The 21,167-nt window shown below is 39.5% G+C and overlaps 1 protein-coding gene across 6 annotated transcripts; it reads right to left on the bottom strand.

The window, feature by feature from the left end:
* Nucleotides 1-294: 294 nt before the first annotated feature.
* LOC103994618 (cell cycle checkpoint protein RAD17) lies at nucleotides 295-20,923 on the bottom strand. Of its 6 annotated transcripts, none has more exons than XM_009415125.3 (12): nucleotides 20,645-20,923; nucleotides 17,969-18,032; nucleotides 16,636-16,721; nucleotides 16,021-16,075; nucleotides 14,682-14,735; nucleotides 13,823-13,925; nucleotides 13,347-13,657; nucleotides 12,879-13,263; nucleotides 9,588-9,713; nucleotides 2,383-2,593; nucleotides 2,255-2,315; nucleotides 295-1,012 (listed from the first exon to the last, which is right to left on the bottom strand). In XM_009415125.3, the coding sequence occupies exons 1-12, from the start codon at nucleotides 20,782-20,784 to the stop codon at nucleotides 776-778; spliced, it is 1,833 nt and encodes a 610-aa protein (XP_009413400.1). In that variant the 5' UTR covers nucleotides 20,785-20,923; the 3' UTR covers nucleotides 295-775. The 6 variants fall into 6 exon arrangements, with proteins under 6 accessions (XP_009413400.1, XP_009413320.1, XP_018679488.1 ...); XM_009415045.3 differs by having other exon boundaries at nucleotides 16,021-16,068; XM_018823943.2 differs by having other exon boundaries at nucleotides 394-702; nucleotides 2,420-2,593; nucleotides 16,021-16,068.
* Nucleotides 20,924-21,167: the final 244 nt, after the last annotated feature.

The following is a 21,167-nucleotide window of genomic DNA, read 5'->3' as shown; positions in this document are numbered from 1 at the left end:
TAGTCAAATGTATTTCCTTCTTTTTTTTTAATGTAATGATATAAAATTTCCTCAAATCATTGAAAAATTGTCATATAAATCAAATATGACATTAACATCCTTTATAATACTTTTTCGATATTTTATCATTATCTTATGTCGGGTTTGACATGCTTTTTATATTAAATATGCAAAGAGAGCATCTCAATTCATTTGAACGGACTTCGACCATCGACAACACCCTATTTCATTCAATGAAGGGAGGACATCGATAGATAAATTGCGAGAAGACAAAAAAAAAGGGTAATCTAAGCATTCTTAAATCATCCCCTGATAAATTCTCGATGGAGATAAAGCCTACAATTGCAGCAACATTATTGATATGCTACAACATAAGACAACAGTTTCATACCATTTGAGAGTCCTACGCTATTATGGCAATCATATATACATTTATTTGAATTCGTCTACAATACAAGTGCATCTCACCTATTTTCTTGTACAATTAAAATCGGAAGCCAACATTACATCTGCAGCCTATTGCGCAACCATGTTCAAGCGGGAGTTGCATTTGCAGATCTTCCAACAGAATTATGTATAAACTGCCTTCTCCACCACTTCCCACTCTAGCCATATCTCTGGCACTAATCTGAACATGACCAACGGCAAATAGATCTTCGAGGTCTCCGACGGAATCCACAAGGCAACTCACCAAGTCTCCGACTTCAAAATACCACAGAAAAAGATCCACTTAAATTAATAGATCTTCTCAAGCCAAAATATACAGGTAAATATTCTACCAATCTTCTATATCATCCTCCTCACTTTCCCCTGATTTCTTTCCTTCTAAACTTCCATCTGTACAATCCATGTCATTTTCCCCATGTAGGCTTTCTGAAATATTATCATGAGCATGAACATTGACAGGTGAATAGAACCATTTGATCGTCGGTCTATATTCAGTGGCTATGGATGACAGACTGCAAAAACTGGAAGTTCCATAGGTTGCAAATCTCTCAGGCAACATCTGAATCTACAGATGAGCATAAGAAGACTAACATCATAACAGACAATATAGATCTAACATCAGTAACAAGACAGGCATATACTGGTGTTACCTTTGAAGAATCAGAGAATACAACACCACATACTTAAGAGGCCAATGTCAGATTGATAAAACTAAAAAATTGTTGGACCCAAGTTTTTAAGTTTCAACGAAAATTAATTTATAATAGATCATTTGCAGGAGATTAGGAAATTACTATAGCATTAGGACAATTTTTTTTGTGATTTCAATTCAATTTTAGGCACTGGAAATAATATATCCACTTTTGACGATATTTCCTTGGCACTTCTACGTTAAGTTCACCTATGGGCAAGTAGGGATGTCAAAAAGTGATCAGTTCATAAGCAATAATAGATAGACTTCATCTTATGTGACCTGGCTCACTTTTGTTAGGCTTGTCTAAAACAGAAATATACAGAAGTAGATGAATGATATATCTATTTTATACCCACAAAAATATAATATACTTATTAAATATACTAATTATTTAGAAGTAAAAATTCAGCACCTCAATCAAGACAAGTAACAGGATTAACTCACTGACTCTTTACAAACTTTGTATTGGTGAAAACTTGGTTCACTGAACGATCCTTTTCTGAAAGGATTAGTTTAACACACAGAATCTGAGAAATGCTATGATGACCTCAGACTGTCAATACACTTTTTAACCAGCTACTCATGAGCTACCTGGGGTTGGATAGCTGTAAAAGCTAGCATAAGTTCAATAATTCACAGTAATATGAGCAATAGACCACACAACTAGGCTGTTCCATTATAACTCATTACCCATCATTAGTCTGTACAGAACATGGTTCTGCATGAAAGTGCATGAAAGTCGGGGTTTATCTTGAACAGAATGGGCAAATCAATTCATTATTAAATACATCTAGGATGGTATGACAAGACTTTTGTTATCTAGAAAGCTTTAATTTTATTTGAATTCCTTTACAGCCTTATAGAAAATACTTCGCTTTAAATACCTCCCCCATTCTAAATAGATCTCATGTGCTGGAATGTGTAAGCCAAGACTCCCAATTATCTAAAAGTAATCAAAATTTTCTTTCCATGAGCAGGTCTGAAGCCTATAAACAATGTTTTATGTGATTATATAGATCTAATGAGTGGCACACAAAAATTCAGAGCATGACACTCATGAAGATGTAACATACATGAATGAACATAATTGACTACATGTGGTAATTGATTTACCTTACTGTGTCGTGATGTTTGCTCAATTTGCCAAAGTTTTGGGGTACGGATAGTGTGCCACCTGTTAATCAAAGATGTGAAGGTTCTTTCTTATTTTACAAGGTTAAAAAATTAAACAAGAAATAGACCTTGAAGGTGATGGATGTGAATTTCCAAACAACACACCACGTACTGCAACTGAAGCAGCAACTAGTTCTCTAACACTATCTGATTCATTTGTCTCCGTTATTCGACAAAACTTTGGATGCAGAATGCTAGCAAGCATGTAGTCGGCATCACTTAGATAAGAGTTCACAACCCATCCACTATCAGTTGCTTCATCACTTACAAAGTCAAGAACTGCAGATATGAAGGTTGATAAGTATTAGATCTCTGCCAAAACTTCGCATTCCAGGCAGAAGTTTAAGTAGCTGGCTAATTTTGATCTAATGATAGATATATAGTTTTGCTGTTACTAGCAACTGTAATAACAGGAAGTGCAAAAGACATGATATTGTTATGGGCCCAAAAGTCAGTAAGTTACCACATAATGATCTTCAACATTTAACGGTGGTCCTTTTGAGCTACGAATAACAGACATCAAAGAAATTTAAGATGCCAAAAGAGAAAATAAGACTTGATTTTTTTTTTTTTTTACTCCCTCCATTCAAGCATTACATTACAAGCTTAGAAGATGCTTACAATGGACATGAAATCCTGATCTCATGACTATGCACAAAACAACTTAACCACTAGGACATCTCCTGAAAGATAACAAAAGATTTGAGGTGCTTCAAGGTGTGTCGTACCTAGAAGAATGGAGCCTTTTGGCATTTCTCATGTGTACAAGGGAACCTAATAGGATTCCTGACAGGTTGACCAATTTGGTAGGACAAAGGGGAATAATACCTTTCGGCATGACTTCTTTCAGAAACCACTGTTGGATGTTATAAGTTTCAACACCCAGTGTGCTTCATAATAGACTACTAAACAAAATAAAAGTTTCCTTCCAAGAAAAAGTTCAGGCGGACAGCATAGCAGAAAAAGTCATTGCATCCTTTTTTTTTAATTTTTTTGTGGGCACAACTTGGCACACAGGTGTCATAGTGAGGGTTCAACCTTGACCTAGGGTAAAAGGTTCCTAGATATACACCACCAGACTAACTAGTTGGTATATCACAACCAACATTGACGAACAAGGAATACAAATGAAACCAACAAGTGCCTAAGGAACAAAAGAATTGCTCAGGCATGGATCTTGTTATGACAACATGGTGAAAACATTTGGCTTCATATATCTTTGATGTGTTAGAAATTTGGAGGCAATTACACTACAAGTGCTAATGTAAAAAATTTCTTTACAAGATGAAAATGTCAAAAGATTTTGTAGGTAGAAGTCTAAGCATCACTCATTAAATTAACACCATTTTAGCATTGATAGTAAAAAGTGAGACCGGTACTATCAGTGGGTTACACATTCCAATTAACAAGGCCAACCCTCCAATGAAGCATAATTTTGAATCCATTAGACAACAAAATTGAGACTAAAACTAGCCATCTAAAGAAGAAGAAAACAAATATGGAATTCTCATAATTAGCTATCAGACATGAACAATTGTAGGTAGAAAAATAAGCAAAGTAATAAACACAATCTGTTCATGGTTTACACCAAGGCTTGATGTATCGAAGTGTACCACTCAGCATAGGTGATACATACCGGTCTGACAAAGGATCGATATGGGTGGTACATCGGTACACTCCAGTGTACCATGTGTCAGTACGCTCGGTACAGCTTGGTATGTACCATATCGACAACTAATCAATACACCGATACGGATCGATAATGCGAACCATGGTTTATACAGACCAAGGATTTTAATTTCGAATGATACCGCCCGTACCAGGCAGTACGTACCAGTCCCCCAACAGACTAATACGCGGACCGCCCACTACCAGGCTGACACGGACTTAGCTGATTTTGCCTAAGTCGTGCGGCACCCTTGCGTGTCCGTCCGCAAAGGTCAGCCTCCCCGAAGCCTCCCATTGTCCCTTAGGACCACCAAAAGAGAGAACGGGCAAGAGAGAACGCCTCAATCGGGATCCACAAGCAAACATCTCCGAAAAACACTTCATAGACAATGCAAATTATAAACAGACTTTACAAGCTCTGAACAGTGGCACAACAAAGGGTAAAATGGTCCATTACAGACCGAAAAGCTCTCGCACGTGTCCACATGACACAACCTTTATTTACAAGCCTAAAGAGGCCACCAACCCAACTAAAATGGGACTATTAAGCCTTCGGCCGCCCCTTTACATGCTGTACAAGGCATGAACATGCCAACAGACACGGACAGATATAAGCATTACATCAAACACCTTGTTTAGAAGTTTGTCCGTGACATTCTCCCCCACTTATCCCTTCGACGTCCTCGTCGAAGCCTTTGTGAACACTGCAACTCTTCGCCTTTGCTGAGTCTTCAATCTTCTGCTCCAGCTGCAATGCGCCTCCTGGCTCCCAGCTGCTCTCCGCTGCTGTTTTTGAGTAGTCGAACTTTGATCCGCCATGCTGCTTCAACTCACCAATGACTCTGACTCTGGTGTGGGGTTGGCTGAGTTGTGTTGATCCTCGTTGATTCCTACGGATCCACCAAATGAAGGAAAAGACCATTCTTACTACGCCAGTTTCTCAAAATTTCCACATGCTGCTTGAACTGGGTGGATGCTTGTTGGAGCTTTAACGAGCATCGCCTCGCAAACTTCTGAAGTTTTGGGTCCTTCCTCCACAAAATCTGCTCATTGACTCTTCTTTCAGTTAGTTGTCACATCCAAGTAGGTTCGCATCACTTCCGCTTTCGATTGGCATTTCGTTGGGAAATGAGACGGACAATCTACTCTCAGTAGCACTGATCACCGTTGGTGAGGGTTTGACAACTAGTGTCTTCCATTATCTTCGAAGGGTCTTTGAACTTGTGCAGAGCTCCTCTGCTGGATAGATAAGAGAATTGGGGTACTCGGTTTCGCCCATTCTCTTGAGAGTTGAGAAGGCAAAGGTTACTTGACTTCGCCCGCCTCCTCGAGGTTGTACTTCACGCATCGAGCTGGTTACTGGCCTTCGCCTGCTCTTTGCTCACACTTCTGAAGCACTTGAAGTGTTTGCACTCCTTGCGTTGAGTTAGCTACTGTGATTCACCTTCTCAATGCCATTGAACTTCTGGAATGCAGGAAGTTTTCACCCCAACTTGGAGTAATTCTTTGATAGATGAGGTCGCCTCTGGGATTGTACCGTCTTCTCCATCAACCCTGCCGCCTACTCCACTGAGTAGCAAAGGTACAGCACCACGTACTGCCTGCTTCGTTCCTTGGTCGTGCACTCTTGCATGACCCGAAATCCTTCACTTACGGTTATCTTGATGAGAAACTTGTTGACACCGGTCTTACGAAGTTTCTTGGCTTCTGCCCTTCAGCCTTGTCTCGGTACTTGAAGATTGCCTCTGCATGCTCCACCTCCTCGGCCCCTTTCACGACCAAGCACTCTCCCTCCGTGAGAGCAAGGGATCAATGACTTTGACGGAAGTCCCGCCTCTGCGGTACCATGGCGCTGCCATGCCCATGGCCCTACTATCCGTCGCCTCGCATCTGAATCCCTTTTCTTCACGATCAGTAGAGATGTCTCCGTGGCACTCCTCTGAGTCCACCTCCATTCTAACTGATTGCTTGACTTTGGGTAGCTAAGTCCCTATGGACTCGTCGTCGCTTCCTCGCCCCTTTCGACCCCCTGCTTCAACACCTCTGTGTTCTCCAAGCAGTATGTTTGGTCGATGGAAAGACAGACTGCAACTCCCATGCATGGCCTCTGCCATCGCGTTGTAGGGTTTGCACCAATTTTGTTCTCCTTAGCTTCCTTGGTAGCAACGTTCGCTTACTCGACCTTGTCCTCTGACTTGTCGGGCTCCCTTAAGCGAATATGAGCTCTGGAGCAGTCCAACTCTCCAGCTGCTTCGATCATACCTCTACATGATCAAGTCCCTCCCATGGAACTCACTGGTACTTGCATTCGAACTTTTCCCTTGGTGGAACCCAGCCCCCATATGCTGATGACCAAGGTTTTCATCCGATGCAAAATTCGGTGCACGCCCGGAAGACCCACCTCTGCGGTACCATGGCCTTCACTCCTTGAATCCATAGTCCTTCTTGCCGTCGTGTTGTTCACCAAAGCGGAGCTCCCAGTAGCTCCCGATCATACCTCCATATGATCTCATCCCTCACGGGACTCGTCGTCGTGTGAATCGCATTGCCACGAACTGTTCCACCACGATCCGCTGCACCATGTCGCCTCCTGGTGACATCTCCATTGCATTCTGATCCTTGTGGAATAAACTCGAATTGTGAACCCTCCATGTGTGTGGCCTCTGCCAATACATCGTAGGGACTCCTCCACCTTCTATTTTGTTCGCTCCTTTGGCAATCGACCTTCATCCACCCACTCTTGGGTCACACCTAGATGAAGCACCGCTTTAGGACAGTCCGTCGCCTAGTAGCTCCCGAAGTCCACCGACTTCACTGTAATTTGTGCACCATTGCCTGGATCCTGGGCCTCTATCCCTACCAGCACAATCTCCGCTGCACACCGCTTCCTTCATAGCAACTCGAATGGCAACACTGTGGCATATTCTTCAAGAGTACCCGCCTCTGCATCCTCTTGCCCCGTGCTAAGGCCTTTTGTACCCAACTTCACCTCCGCAAATTGAGTCACCTTAGTTCCTCCATCAAATGCTTCTCCGAGATAAGGTGCATGTGCCCCGAAGCTCCCTTCTTCTTTGGCACCATGCAAGATGAGTCCGCTCCGTCAGAATGAAGGACCCATGGAACAACATGATCCTACTCTTGCCTCTGCAAGAGTTCATGTCCTTGACCTCTGTCTAAGGAAAGCACTGTGCCTCTGCTCCATGTTCCAACTTCTCTGCTGGCTCCCTTCATGCGGCTTGGGAACTTCGCCAAGTTACACCCAAGTTGCTCCGCTCCTCGTTTTCGCATTGAGTCGATGGTGGCCCTCGCTCCCACCATTCCACGGGTCAGCCCTCCCTTGAGTCCGATCTCCACATCGACTCCAAGTGTGCCTTCATTTAAGTTGCTTCAGGTCGCTCCCCCACTTGATCTCGCAATGCATCCACCAATGCATTCCCTCGAGCGAGATCATGCGACGACTCCTCGCCGCTTGCTCAGTCCATCGAGCTTCGTGGAGTTGTTGTTTGTTGAGGTACTCCTCCTCAACTTGTGAGGTCCGTCTCACATGATTCTCCCTCTGGAGAGCCGGGACTTACCCCTCCTGGATAACTGTCCCATTTGAGCAACATCTCTCTTCGTTTCGGAGACCACCATCCCCTTGGACTACTCCGATCTGCTGAACAAACTGTGCATTGTTCTGCCTCCTGCAAACGCACTTGCTAGATTGCGACTCCCCGTCAATACAGCCACCGCTGCACCCCTCAAGGCCTAGCAACATGCTGAACTCGTTGCACACTTCTGCCTCCTACGGACGTATCCTTCACATGCCGAAGAGAAAGTTTCAATGCTCCATGGCACCGAGTCTCGGTCGCCTTGGGATGGCCACGAACATTCCATCGTCCGCATACAAGCCCCTGCATTAGTACCAAATTCTTCGAGTTAGCAATTCCCCTCACCTCTGTGAGCTTTGCATAACTCTTTTGGTCGTTGAGCAACTCATTCCACCTTGCATGGTCTCATTCTTGCCAAGCGCCTCGCTCGCCTAGAGCACCATCAAGTATAGTTGTCAACGTTGAGCCGTAGCTCAAACTCAACCATCCCAACCTTTGTGCGCTCCAAATTCTTCCAAGCTTGCCTGTTCTCGTGGTGCCTCTTGCGCGAAGGGTTGGCCATTCCTCTGAATGCCAATCTCATATGCCCGCTCCTCTGAGCGACTCTTTTCCCTACATCTCCATGCCCGTTTTCCCTCAAACGGTCGCGCGTGTGCTGACTGCCCTCAACGCAGCCCCGCTAGGTCCCCCACGTTTGCATGTCAAGTGTTTCTATGAGTGCTTGTCCTGCTCTGATACCATATGACACGGACTTAGCTGATTTTGCCTAAGTCGTGCGGCACCCTTGCGTGTCCGTCCGCAAAGGTCAGCCTCCCCGAAGCCTCCCATTGTCCCTTAGGACCACCAAAAGAGAGAACGGGCAAGAGAGAACGCCTCAATCGGGATCCACAAGCAAACATCTCCGAAAAACACTTCATAGACAATGCAAATTACAAACAGACTTTACAAGCTCTGAACAGTGGCACAACAAAGGGTAAAATGGTCCATTACAGACCGAAAAGCTCTCGCACGTGTCCACATGACACAACCTTTATTTACAAGCCTAAAGAGGCCACCAACCCAACTAAAATGGGACTATTAAGCCTTCGACCGCCCCTTTACATGCTGTACAAGGCATGAACATGCCAACAGACACGGACAGATATAAGCATTACATCAAACACCTTGTTTAGAAATTTGTCCGTGACAAGGCGCTCGAAGAAGAGGGAGAATCGAGAGAACCTCGACACTTTCCGATTTGACGCCCCCCTCCCTCGACGATCCTGATCCAGAAGGTAATAGAGAGGCGGCAGCTTGGCTTCTTCGCCAAAGGTCGAAGACGCCTACGGCCTTCGTCGCGTTCTTTGCCGAAGGCCGAAGACACCTGCAACTTTCGCTGTGTCCTTCACCAAAGGCCGGAGATGCCTACGGCCTTCGCCACGTTCTTCGCCGAAGGCCGGAGGCGTCTGCGACCTTCGATGCCTTCGCCGAACGAGGAGAAGACCGGTCTTCTCCTCGTCTGACGCAACAAGGAGAAGAAAAGGAGGCGACGTCACCAAGGCAACGTATGCCTCCTACACACACACACACACACACACACACAGAGAACGAGGAGAAGACCGGTCTTCTCCTCGTCTGACGCAACAAGGAGAAGAAAAGGAGGCGACGTCACCAAGGCAAGACCGGTCTTCTCCTCGTCTGATGCGACAAGGAGAAGAAAAGGAGGCGACGTCACCAAGGCAACGTACGCCACACACACACACACACACACACCGAGTGATATATCCTAGCGTACCGCTCAGTACGCCTATACCGTACCATACCAAGCAAAGCTCGAAACACCGATACGATACGAAATTACGAACCTTGATACAGACAATCACTGGAAGTTGGAATTGTGATTTACATAAATGTGAATTCTTAAAGATGACACCAGAATTGGAAGGACAAAAGAATAACCACCAAATATGGAAATTTAACATGAAAATGAATTTTTAAATATGCTGGTAACATTGAGAGAACAAAAGGAAAACTACCATTTTCTTGGAGAAAATCCATAATGGTCCGTGCTTGCCCATGTGCCTGTAGAAGAACTTCCTCTGGAGCATCCATTTTCAATGGATTCCTTGCATATTTCTTTTTCAAAGTGAACAAATCTGGTGCTGCAGCATCAAAAACTCGATTAAACTGAAAAACTGGAGAGAAAAATGCAGATTCTTATCCTTCCGAAAGAAGGAAATTGTCTGAAGAAACATTCACTGGCTTAAATATATATGACAGGGAATTGATATCAATATTAAGTGAAGTAATCTTTGACTAACAGTCTGGAGTCCCACTATTAGAAAACACCACAATGGTTTAGTAAGGTTTGCTCAAGTGTAAAAATCAACGAATTTGATGTCTCAAAGTTCAAAGAGAACTTGTATAAATTGCTTTTGTGTTGTATATACTAGTGTCAAATGATGCTCGATGAACAGTAATCATTTACACATTGCCATGTACACCACAATATTATTTCCAACAAAAAAGTATGAACTGACTAGAACAACACCTTTATATGAATCTACAACTCATGTGCACTTAAAGATTTCACCATGATTATGTTGTGGGATGCCAAACAGGAAAAAAAATAAGCAAAAATAATTTGTTTCAACATAGTGTCTGTTATACAATGTAAGCAAATAAGTTAACCCTTAATTGACACAAATAAGGCAACCCTTTCAACCTGAAGATGCAACATGGATTTTAATTCTGGCTTGTATATGCTTGACAGGTTAAAATAGATCTGACAGCAAAATAACTTGGAGGATAACCTGAAACATCTTATGACTAAAAGAATCGATTGTCACCAAGAAGAATTACCTTGATTTAAAAAACTTCAAGTTAAGGCTACTACAATTTCCAGAATGATTTCCCAAATTTCACAGAGAAATTATATAGGATGCTTCTTTTAGTACTGAACTCAAACAGTTTGCTCTAACAAGAGCATTATGAAATATACCCATTTTGTACAACACAATGTTGACCGTGTCAATGCATTTGTATGAATCTGTTATTTATGTGAGCTCAAAAATTTTACCACAACCAAGTTGTAAAGCACAGAGGACACAAAATAAGCTAAATTATACTTATCCAAATATATTTTTCATATTTAAAGAATTATAAAAAGTGAAAGCTGAAGATGCAATGAGGATTTCACTGAAAACACCACAAGTCAACCAAATAATACTATAGAATGACAGGACATATTCAAAAGATAACAGATGCAGTAATAGAAAAATTAATACAATGAAGAAATAGAAACAAGATTATCACAAACAATTTAATCAGTTTCTGGCATAGGATCTCAAATATGAAGGTAAACTACTTACACTGTTAAGTTCAATGGAACATCTAATAGTTGCTAATAATACTAACACATAGATCATTTCCAACTTAGGAAAGAAGAACATGTAAACTAAACTTATAGCAATATGGCATGATAGGATTAGCCAAGCTCTAAAATCATTACCTTGTGAAAACAGAAAATAGACTTTTATTGTGAATGATGTATATGTTAAAGCTTGTAGAATAAACATATAAACTGCAAATAATATATATAGTGCTACTGCTAACAGACTTCACTCCAGTAATTTCTGATAAGAAGACAATGACTTTACTTGTAGAGTTAAGGCAGCATACATTGACCCTCCCCAAAGACTACAACAGCTGGAGCCTCATGAATTGGACCATTCTTTCTTTTTAAATTTCCGACAAGGAGATGATTGTTACAGGAGACACAAAACAACATGAGAGGTCCATCAATTATTAACCTTATCAAAACCATGAGAACAGGACATGATTATTAATATCAAGATATGATCATTAAAGAAATTTACATATCCACTGGTTCAAATACTTAAAATTTTCTTGATTACAAATTTATGGTGGCTATTTCTCAACCAACTGTATCAAACATTTCATAAAATACTTGTTCTAGTCAATCCCACTGAGACAGATTGACAGAAAAATGTGATCAACTTCTCATGTCAAAACTACTGTTTCAGAAATTAATACTTGGTCCTCCTTTGACAGCTTAAACAACACCAAATACAACCCATATCTCACAACATATGCACACAAATTCTAACAAAACTTTTGAAGGTACAGAGGAAAGTCTTAAACTTTGAATTATTTGGTTAACAAACTAAATAGAGAAAGTGTAAGCCTGTAAAGAAACAGAAATATTCAGAACATTGCCAAGAAAAGTAGACGAGGTAGACAGTACATCCAAATCATAAGACTCCCAACATGTCATGATCCATGAATTATGTGCTTCCTGCATCAACCAAAAGAACAATTTTCTCACACGGAAGAATTCGGTGCTCGTTTAGGAGACAAAGGTAGCGTTAGCTGTTAACATCTTAAAGGACAAGAAGAGTTGCGTCAACTAGGTCAAGCATAACAAAGAAGAGGCCCAAAAACCTCATGCACTCTAACCTCGAGAGAAAGCACAAAAACCTAGGTGAATATTCTAGAATCCTTTAGAATGGAATACGGTCACAAAAAATTCTATAATTCAGACATTAATTCTTGTTTAAACTTTAAATAACAAGCGATTGTTTAAGAATGCAAATATCATGCACAGAAGAGGTTTATAACTTTAATAAACTATGAATCTCCTAAATTTAACTTGGCAACTAGGCATGTCATTCAAGCAAACCATCTTGAAGAAGCTCCCTTGACCTAGTAGATTGATTAAATAAACAGTGTGATATTTGCTAGATCCTTCATATCTGATTCAACAAAGTTCTAATAAATAAAATAGATAGAACTGTCATTGAGAGCATTCCATGTAAATTTTCAAAAGAGTAGTTGTTATTTTAAAAAAATATACTGGAAATTATTACATCTTGATTCATGACAATGTTTATTTGCTGATTAGCACAAAACCATTAAGACAGGGACCTTCAAATTATAATGACTGGATTATAATATGCAGCAAAATCCAACAGATTGCCATGCTTTCAAAATCAACAAAGAAGCTGTCAGACAACATCTCAAGCACATGTTTGCATTGTGCCCAGCTCAAAATTTGCTTCATCAGCATGTTTAGGACACAAAATATATTCTAGCATGGAATGGCTTACTATGACCAGCATGTTTAGGACTCCAATCAGTGAAATCATAAAGCTAATACCCAATGTCATTCAACATGAATAGAGGGATACATAAAGTTAATATGCCATGCCATTTAACATTAATAGAGGAATATTTTTTTATCATCAGCAATAAATTACAAGTCCAAAAAAACTACAACTACATGAAGATAATTCATAGTAACATACCCAGTGCAAAAGCATGTGGTGTCTCTCTCTTGTTGTGAAGGAACTTCCCCAAGGCATGAAATAGAGTAATTTTTTCATCTCTTCCCCATGGCAATGAAATCTGAGGATTAATGTGCCCATCTCCAGAACTTGCACTTGACAATAAACTGGGACTACCAGATTTTAGTTCATCATGAGTGTCATTTGGAACTGATTCATGAACAGGGAATGATTTGACCATCTTTATGCAACAATATTGTAAAGAAGTTATGGCATGTCTGATGTCACCTCCACTCACTCTGGCTATATGATCTATCCATTGTGCAGGGACATCACACTTCTCTTCTTGGCATATTCTAGTAAGAGTTTTCTTGATGGAATTTTCTGTTATAGGATTAAAACCTACCTGCGATATAATTGTTATAGGCTACCACTAATTCTTCCCAATGTGATACTGTAGAACTTCAAAAGCTTATGAAGAGAATATACCTTATAAGCCCCAGCTTGTTCAATAGATGATTCAAGTTCCTCCCAGTATTCTGTTGCACTATCAGCGGACTCAATTTTGTGATATTCAGTAATCAAAATGACTGTAGGTGTCTGAGCTGACTGAATAAGAGTTTTTATGCACTTCCTTAATCTTGAAAAAGAAGCTCTTCCTTTTGTCACTGGTATGTCATCAATTAAGAGAACTGTTGGTTTCCTTAATTCTTCTGCATAAGCTCCATGAAGCAATGAATATTTTCTTATCTTTTCTATGAAGCCTTCAAATTCATCCAACTTTGACATATACTGTAATCCTACAAACACAGAGGTCTCAACATATTTGCAAGATACATTTCCAAAACCTATACAATTTGTAATTGTAAGTAATGATGGGTTTAATCAAGCACACCATATGTCTGCCTGCAGTGAAATAATTTGATGCATTTGTAATATGGTTAGTAAAATAGAGAATGAAGTACCCGAATTAGAATTATGGACATGCTCTTCCCAGAGTGTTGGTGTGGGAGACATCCATTCACACAAATCAGCTCCAAGTAGTGATGCAATTACATGGATTGCTGTCTGAACAGGTAATGCCCACATATGAGAATAAGAAAATTTAACGTACTACTGCATTTTAGCAGTCTTAACATACAGAACAAAACAAGCAAAATGCATTAGCATCTTCAGCTTAGAGTTTCTTGGCCAATGAAATTCTGAATAGTAAAGAAACTCTGTAAAAACAAAAGCTGAAGATTTCTGCAATCAAGTTAACAAAAGCTTCAGAAGCATGCAAACATGCACCTAATAATTAAAGATCGCAAAAGTTCACATTGGCATGTTGCAAAAATTTATTATAAGTAACCTATGCAACAGAAACAAGATACATGTATGGTTCTGTGCATATATATGTATGTGTATACATGTTTACTGTACATATTTATATATGTAGAAAATAGCTATGACTTGAAGATGACAAAGTAGTGCCCTAATGCTCATGGTTGACACAACCAAAGAGTAGCATCCTTTACATGGTCCAGTTACAATCAAGTTTGCCTCTTCGTGGGTATCATGGCAGTTGAAAATGCCCACCTTACTAAACCAAATTAGTATTCCAGCATGTGTGACATCTACATTGATCAGATGAAATAACAATTTTGCACTTACTACATCAGAATTAAAAAAACTAGTTAACCATAACATATTAAACTAGAAAAGAAGAAGAATCTTCCACATATTGAACTAGAAAAGAAGAAGAATCATCCACCTAAGGACCAATAATAGTATGAAGAGGAAGAATGCAGCAACATTTAGAAAGAAAAAAAGAAAGAAGCATACTGATTTTCCAACTCCAGATCGGCCAGTGATAAGAACACAGTTCTCTATTCCTTCCTGTATTTTAGAGGGAAAAAACCTGATTACAGTATGCTTATATAATACCCTTCAAACAAATACAAGTACATATTTGAATTAACAGCTACAAAAACATAAAGTTGACCTCAAAAGATTATCTAAGTTCATTCCAACTTTTTCTCAAACATAAAAGCAAGCTTTCAAGAACTCTATTGGTAAAACCTGTAAATTAAAATATTTTATGATTCGGCAGTAAGGATTAGGCAATTCAAAGAGAACTCACAAATATCATATGTATGAGTGCTTGGGGTATCCCAGTTATGGAACACTGAAGAATGTAATATCACCCTCAAAAGGTTCTTGGATCTTTCATTAACATGGGATCTAAATAATTTTGTTTGATAATAGTAGCTCTTGGTTAAAAATGTTCTACTATACATGCTCCAAATAGGAAAAAGAACCCCATAAGCTGGCATAATCAGGAACCAGATTGAGAGATGAAGATATCAAAGTGTACATATTACAAAAAGAGCAACACATCTGAAAAAAAGGTTAAATACATCTCAGGAAAGAGAGCGTCAATGATTCATCCTAAACATTCAAGATCAATATTGTTGAGAAGACAACAGCTTCTTTGAGGACCTTCTCCAACCATTACTAAGATGTGAGGATCTCACTAACCAGAGCTTACTCTAGTTTGAGAAGAAAGTCCAGACACAGTTTGTTAAAACTAAGATGTCTCAATAATTCGATATCAAAATGATATCTAAAATTGCCTCATCTTAGCACTCCAACATGCAGTAGTCAAATGCATAGACAGTCAACCCTTTCAGAAACATAGTCATCAGCTAGGTGGCTACATGAGGGGCAAAAGAAAAATACATTTTAAGTTATTGCATCAACATAATAACAGAGAGATTCATGTTGTCTAGTCACAAGATACAATTATGAATTCATATCACATGAAGTCCGCCATATCTTAAATTAGAAACTAATTTGAATCAACTCCACCCACATTTTGTATGTAGCCTTAACTGTAATTATCTTCACATAGGGAGAGAAGATCAAGACCTTGAAACGATCTGAACGGGGTTCAGTGCATATGAATGAATGCATATGCTAAAAGAAAGAAACTGAAAGGGTGGTCAAATAGCCAATGATTCACACAAAAATGAAGCAAATTATTGAAGAATATGATGATAAGGTGGACACTGATAACAATATAGTATTGATGATGGGGCACTAGCACTGTCGGCACATAATGAAAAAGTCATGCTTCTAAGATAGAATAAGCAATTCACGTATTGATGAGATTTAATTCTACCTTTGGTGCTTTCATTCTCTCTTCCAACCATCTTTTGACCTCTTCAACCTGAGAACTGAGAGGTAATATTTAGAAAACCAGAATCTACCAAACAGATGCATCTTTTGAGCTAGAAAGGACAGTTGAAGAATTACTGCTATAGAAATGAACAATGAACAAGCTTCTTATCCTAAGAAAAAGTTAAACCACAGCCTGCTAACAGAATAAAAGAAATTAAAGAACTGGGTTTATGTCAAATATATTAACTCACAAAGAAGACAATCATAAAAAGAAATATTTGCAACGACTTGAAAACTCATTCAAAACATGCTTAATGAATCCATCTATGAGTATGGCAAAGTAAGAACTAAATATTGCCCATAGATGCAAGCATATCATGACTATAAACCCAATTGCTTACATGTTATTCTTCTCTAACTTATTACTACTCAACCACAAAATGTGCAGCTACAGAGGACAATAACTGCTCATTTAAGAAACTTCCTATATTTCATTCAAGGCATACCTTATATTAGAATTACAGTACTTGCAAGAAGAGAAGATTCTTGGAGATTATCAACATCAGATGCCTTAGCCAAAATCAAGTGAAATGCAAAGCATCAATTAAGTAAGAACCTTCTTTTTATGGACAGCAAGCTCTGCCAAGGAATGGGGTTTATGTTTCTCAGTCCAAAGCTCTTTTGTGTCTGTTTGTGTAATTCCTGTTTCAACTCACCCTTCTCAGCAATTTAAATATTAAAAAAATATATCAATGTAGACAAGAGAAGAAAACTGTTGCATGTCATGCTTGTAAAAAATGATTAAAATTTAGAGGAAGTATTAGATCCACATTCCAGGTCCGAATGACTCGATAATAACATATGTTTCTTTGGTCATGGTGTAGACATCACATCTCAAACAATGGTAAGCAGAATCACTACTCTAAAATCATTACTTGATGCATGACAAAAGAATACCTTAACATCCATATCTATTTATTTCAAAGCTGAAAAAATCTATGCACAAAATCGTTGATAAGAAGTAATTCTGAACATAAAAACTAGATGATTTTAAGACATTAACAATGTACTTTGCTACCTTGCTGCCTTTATATGTTCAATTGTTATCTATGTTATGAAGATTGTTGCCGCTTTTGTGTTCTAATGTCATTCAATCTTACGTTGGGTTATGCAAAGACATGACTTCAATTTTATGTTTTAAAATGCTATACCTTTTTCTTACACATTAAAACTTGTTTTCACTCATAAAATGGTAAATGTCACTTGTGCTGTATTAGCGATGATACTATTATCTAAACACAAAACTCAGTGGGTTGGATGTGGTTTGGCACCAGCATAACCCAACCAGAAGGTGTCACAGGCCATTCTTTTAATTGAGTCAACCAGTTTGGGCCCAGACCAGTTGGGAAACCAATCAGTGAAAAGAGGCACCAGAATGGCGAGGAAGGACAGAAAGAAAAAAGAAGGCTACTTTTCTTTTTCCTGTTGCTTTCCTTCTTTTTTTCAATCGCTGTCCCTTAATTTAACCAACACCTGGCTGCCAGGAACTAGCGATATAAGGACCAATACCATGTTGTTTGATGTCAGTCCCACATGATCAGGTTACTATCTCATGTTGCATGGCTCAATGAACATGCAACGTTTATTTCCCATCAATTTGCATGTAAGTTGTCGATTGCTATTGCTAGAATGCAAACAACAGACTGCCAAGATAGTCCATATATTACCGAATGCAAAGCAGTCTTTCCAATTTCTAACACAATTATATAACATGACAACTAATTCAGACCTCGCCAATAAGCTAAAGATCTAAAATGTTCAATTTTCATACAAAAGCGCTCCAGAATGAAAGTGTTCTGGGCAGAAAAATAAAATCACAACTTAAGGAACTCCAACAAGCTGCATAATACGCAGGCTTATCTACTCTAACATTTGGATAAAGAAAATACCTGGTGTTTTGCTGAAATCATGAAGATGATCACAGAATTCTTCAGAAGGCATATCAAATTCAGCCTTTATGAAAAGCAATAATTATAAGAACTTCAGAATAAGATGTTGAATGTGAAAATTTAATAAAAGAGTAAATCGTTATAAGTGATCAGATAACAAACAAAAGATTCATGAAAATTAATCAATCCAGCTGGACATGAATACATACACACATATATACACTGAGGCAAGACAAGTATATGCTTGTGTCCATTAAGCTATATGATAGGCAAATTCAATATTCACAGAGGAAATGGTTTTTTACCCACATTATGAACTGTGAAATTTTAGCATTCATTAGGCAATCAAAAACAACTATTTTTATTTTTATTTTTATTTTTATTTTTATTTTTATTTTTATTTTAGTCACTTCCAATTTCATGATTTGTAAAATATGCCATCACTCTCCAAAACTTCTAGTTTAGTGGTGTGGATCACAAGCATGATCCTTATAATAAAGTCAAAAGTTAATTTCACAGTGATCCACAGATTAGCCTAGTTCTTGACCATGGAACCAGATCCATTCTTGCAAAAAAGATAGATAATACATGTTGTTAACACAGCCTGGCAGTCTGCCATGCCAAAGCATGTACCACTGAAAGAAAGAAGATCCAAATAATTAGAAAGAGATAAAGGTAGGAAGAAAGAAAAAAAAACACATGTATACAGCAGATATCCCAACCTTGATACCAACACCAGTCATCCTCAACACCGGTGATTGATAGGTGCAGACACCATGTTTGATCTTCACAGCTCGACTCTCTTTCCCTTTCTATCATGTCAAGGAGAGGAGAAGGGGAACCTCAGAGGTGCCCTAATTGAAGTGAATTGGTCCGTCCTCTTAGTTGGTTCATTAATAAAAAGTCCAAAGTCATTAATCAAAGAGGTCCAACTAAAAAAATGAACCAAAGGGTATGAACAATAATAGATTGGTATCCCCAAACCATGACTCTATTGGAAGGCAGTCAATACACAACAGAATTTTCATCCTTGTTCCGAATCATAAACCTTTATCTTGCTCCTCTTTATTTTAATTTGTCAACAGAGGTGGCTGCAGGTTCTACCTGGTATTCGGTCCAAAGCTTGATGGTGGTCTGCATCGATTTGAAATGAATGATCATACTGTAACAGTCCAAGCACTGGATGATCAAATCAGCTCCTCGAATAACTTATTATGCAATTGATTTTTCCAAACATAACCTTTGAAACTCATAGGCATTTTTCATGCTACCAAGGAATGAGAATGCACCATTTGGGATCATTTTCAACAGGTTAAAATTTCTTGCATAAAAAGGAAACTGTGATGCTCCTACGCAGAGACCCTACCGGAAAATGGACAATTCAAAGAAACATCGACATTAAGGAGTGGCCTAACCTCTGCGCTATATTAAAGGAACCAGGGATTTCCGATGTACAAAAATATGCCAGCATATAGCACCAACTGCCTGTAAAGTAGTCCAAAATTTAACATGCATTGCAAGCCCACAATGCCAGCGCACTTACATAAGTCCAGTAATAGCTCGAGAAAGTCGAGCAATATCATTAATTGTGAAAAAAGAAACTCTCTATCTTGGTAATCACTTAATAATCAGGGAAAGTTCCAATTTCGATTCTATACAACCTTCACAGAAGTGCCTACCTTTTATTTTCATACTTTATGTCATCCAACCTCGCCGCAAAGCCTAGTGCAGTGACTAGACGATAGACCCTCAAAACTATCCAATGCTCTCGACAATTCACCGGATCTCAAGAGAAAAGAGGTCGAGCCGCATCACCATGGTATTTACAGATATGAGACAAGAAAGCGTCAAGAAACAAAGTTGCAACTAGGGATCAAGAAAGGGAAAAAGTCCAGTAATAGCTCGAGAAAGTCGAGCAATATCATTAATTGTGAAAAAAGAAACTCTCTATCTTGGTAATCACTTAATAATCAGGGAAAGTTCCAATTTCGATTCTATACAACCTTCACAGAAGTGCCTACTTTTTATTTTCATACTTTATGTCATCCAACCTCGCCGCAAAGCCTAGTGCAGTGACTAGACGATAGACCCTCAAAACTATCCAATGCTCTCGACGATTCACCGGATCTCAAGAGAAAAGAGGTCGAGCCGCATCACCATGGTATTTACAGATATGAGACAAGAAAGCGTCAAGAAACAAAGTTGCAACTAGGGATCAAGAAAGGGAAAAAGTCCAGTAATAGCTCGAGAAAGTCGAGCAATATCATTAATTGTGAAAAAAGAAACTCTCTATCTTGGTAATCACTTAATAATCAGGGAAAGTTCCAATTTCGATTCTATACAACCTTCACAGAAGTGCCTACCTTTTATTTTCATACTTTATGTCATCCAACCTCGCCGCAAAGCCTAGTGCAGTGACTAGACGATAGACCCTCAAAACTATCCAATGCTCTCGACGATTCACCGGATCTCGAGAGAAAAGAGGTCGAGCCGCATCACCATGGTATTTACAGATATGAGACAAGAAAGCGTCAAGAAACAAAGTTGCAACTAGGGATCAAGAAAGGGAAAAAGGAACCCAAAAAATCCCCAAGAAATGGTGCGTCGTTCATTAAATACCATCACAAACACAGAATTATTCTCGAAAGACGGAAACGAAATGATCGAATCGCATACCACATGCCCATCCCGTGACGCCGAGGGTAGGCTCTTCCTTGAGCCCCGACCTCGGGGTCTCTTCCTTGCCGCCGACGCGGATCTCGATCCTCGCCTGGAGGAACAGCGACCGCCGGAGGTGGCGCAGCCTCGGACCCCATCGCCCTCCTCGTCCGAGGAGGAGAGCACCAGCACGGGATTCCTCTTCCGCATCGAAAACCCTAATCGGAGAGTAGGGTTTGGCGGGGCTGGGGAATTGGGAGGGAAAACAGATAGTCATAGGCTTCTCCGGGAAGGCATCGGAAGAGAGACGCACATCGAATTTTAAAAAGGACTTGTTTACTTGAGCCAGGACTATTGGGCATCTCCTAGCCCAAGTCCGGCCCATGGGATACCCGCAGTCAAACTCAACCCACCTAGTCACTGATCCAATCCAGTAAAGTAAACATAGGACTAAAGAAGTTAATTTTGTATAGATTATTTGAGTTTTTAGAAATCAATTTAATTCTTCCTCCATAATAATATATATATATACAATGCTTCA

The sequence above is a fragment of the Musa acuminata genome, chromosome BXJ2-4 (genome assembly GCF_036884655.1).
Source record: "Musa acuminata AAA Group cultivar baxijiao chromosome BXJ2-4, Cavendish_Baxijiao_AAA, whole genome shotgun sequence".
NCBI lineage: Eukaryota > Viridiplantae > Streptophyta > Magnoliopsida > Zingiberales > Musaceae > Musa > Musa acuminata.
This window is presented reverse-complemented; position numbering and strand designations above follow the sequence as displayed.

Bases quoted from the DNA above. Each gene is read 5' to 3' on its own strand.
- LOC103994618 (XM_009415045.3), bottom strand. From the start codon at position 20,836: ATGCGGAAGAGGAATCCCGTGCTGGTGCTCTCCTCCTCGGACGAGGAG. The intron at 9,714-12,878 runs GTATGTTACTAT...TTGATGCTGCAG, and splicing joins ACCACATGCTTTTGCACTGG to CACCAGATTTGTTCACTTTG. The intron at 2,316-2,382 runs GTCTATTTCTTG...TTTGATTAACAG, and splicing joins TCACATCCATCACCTTCAAG to GTGGCACACTATCCGTACCC.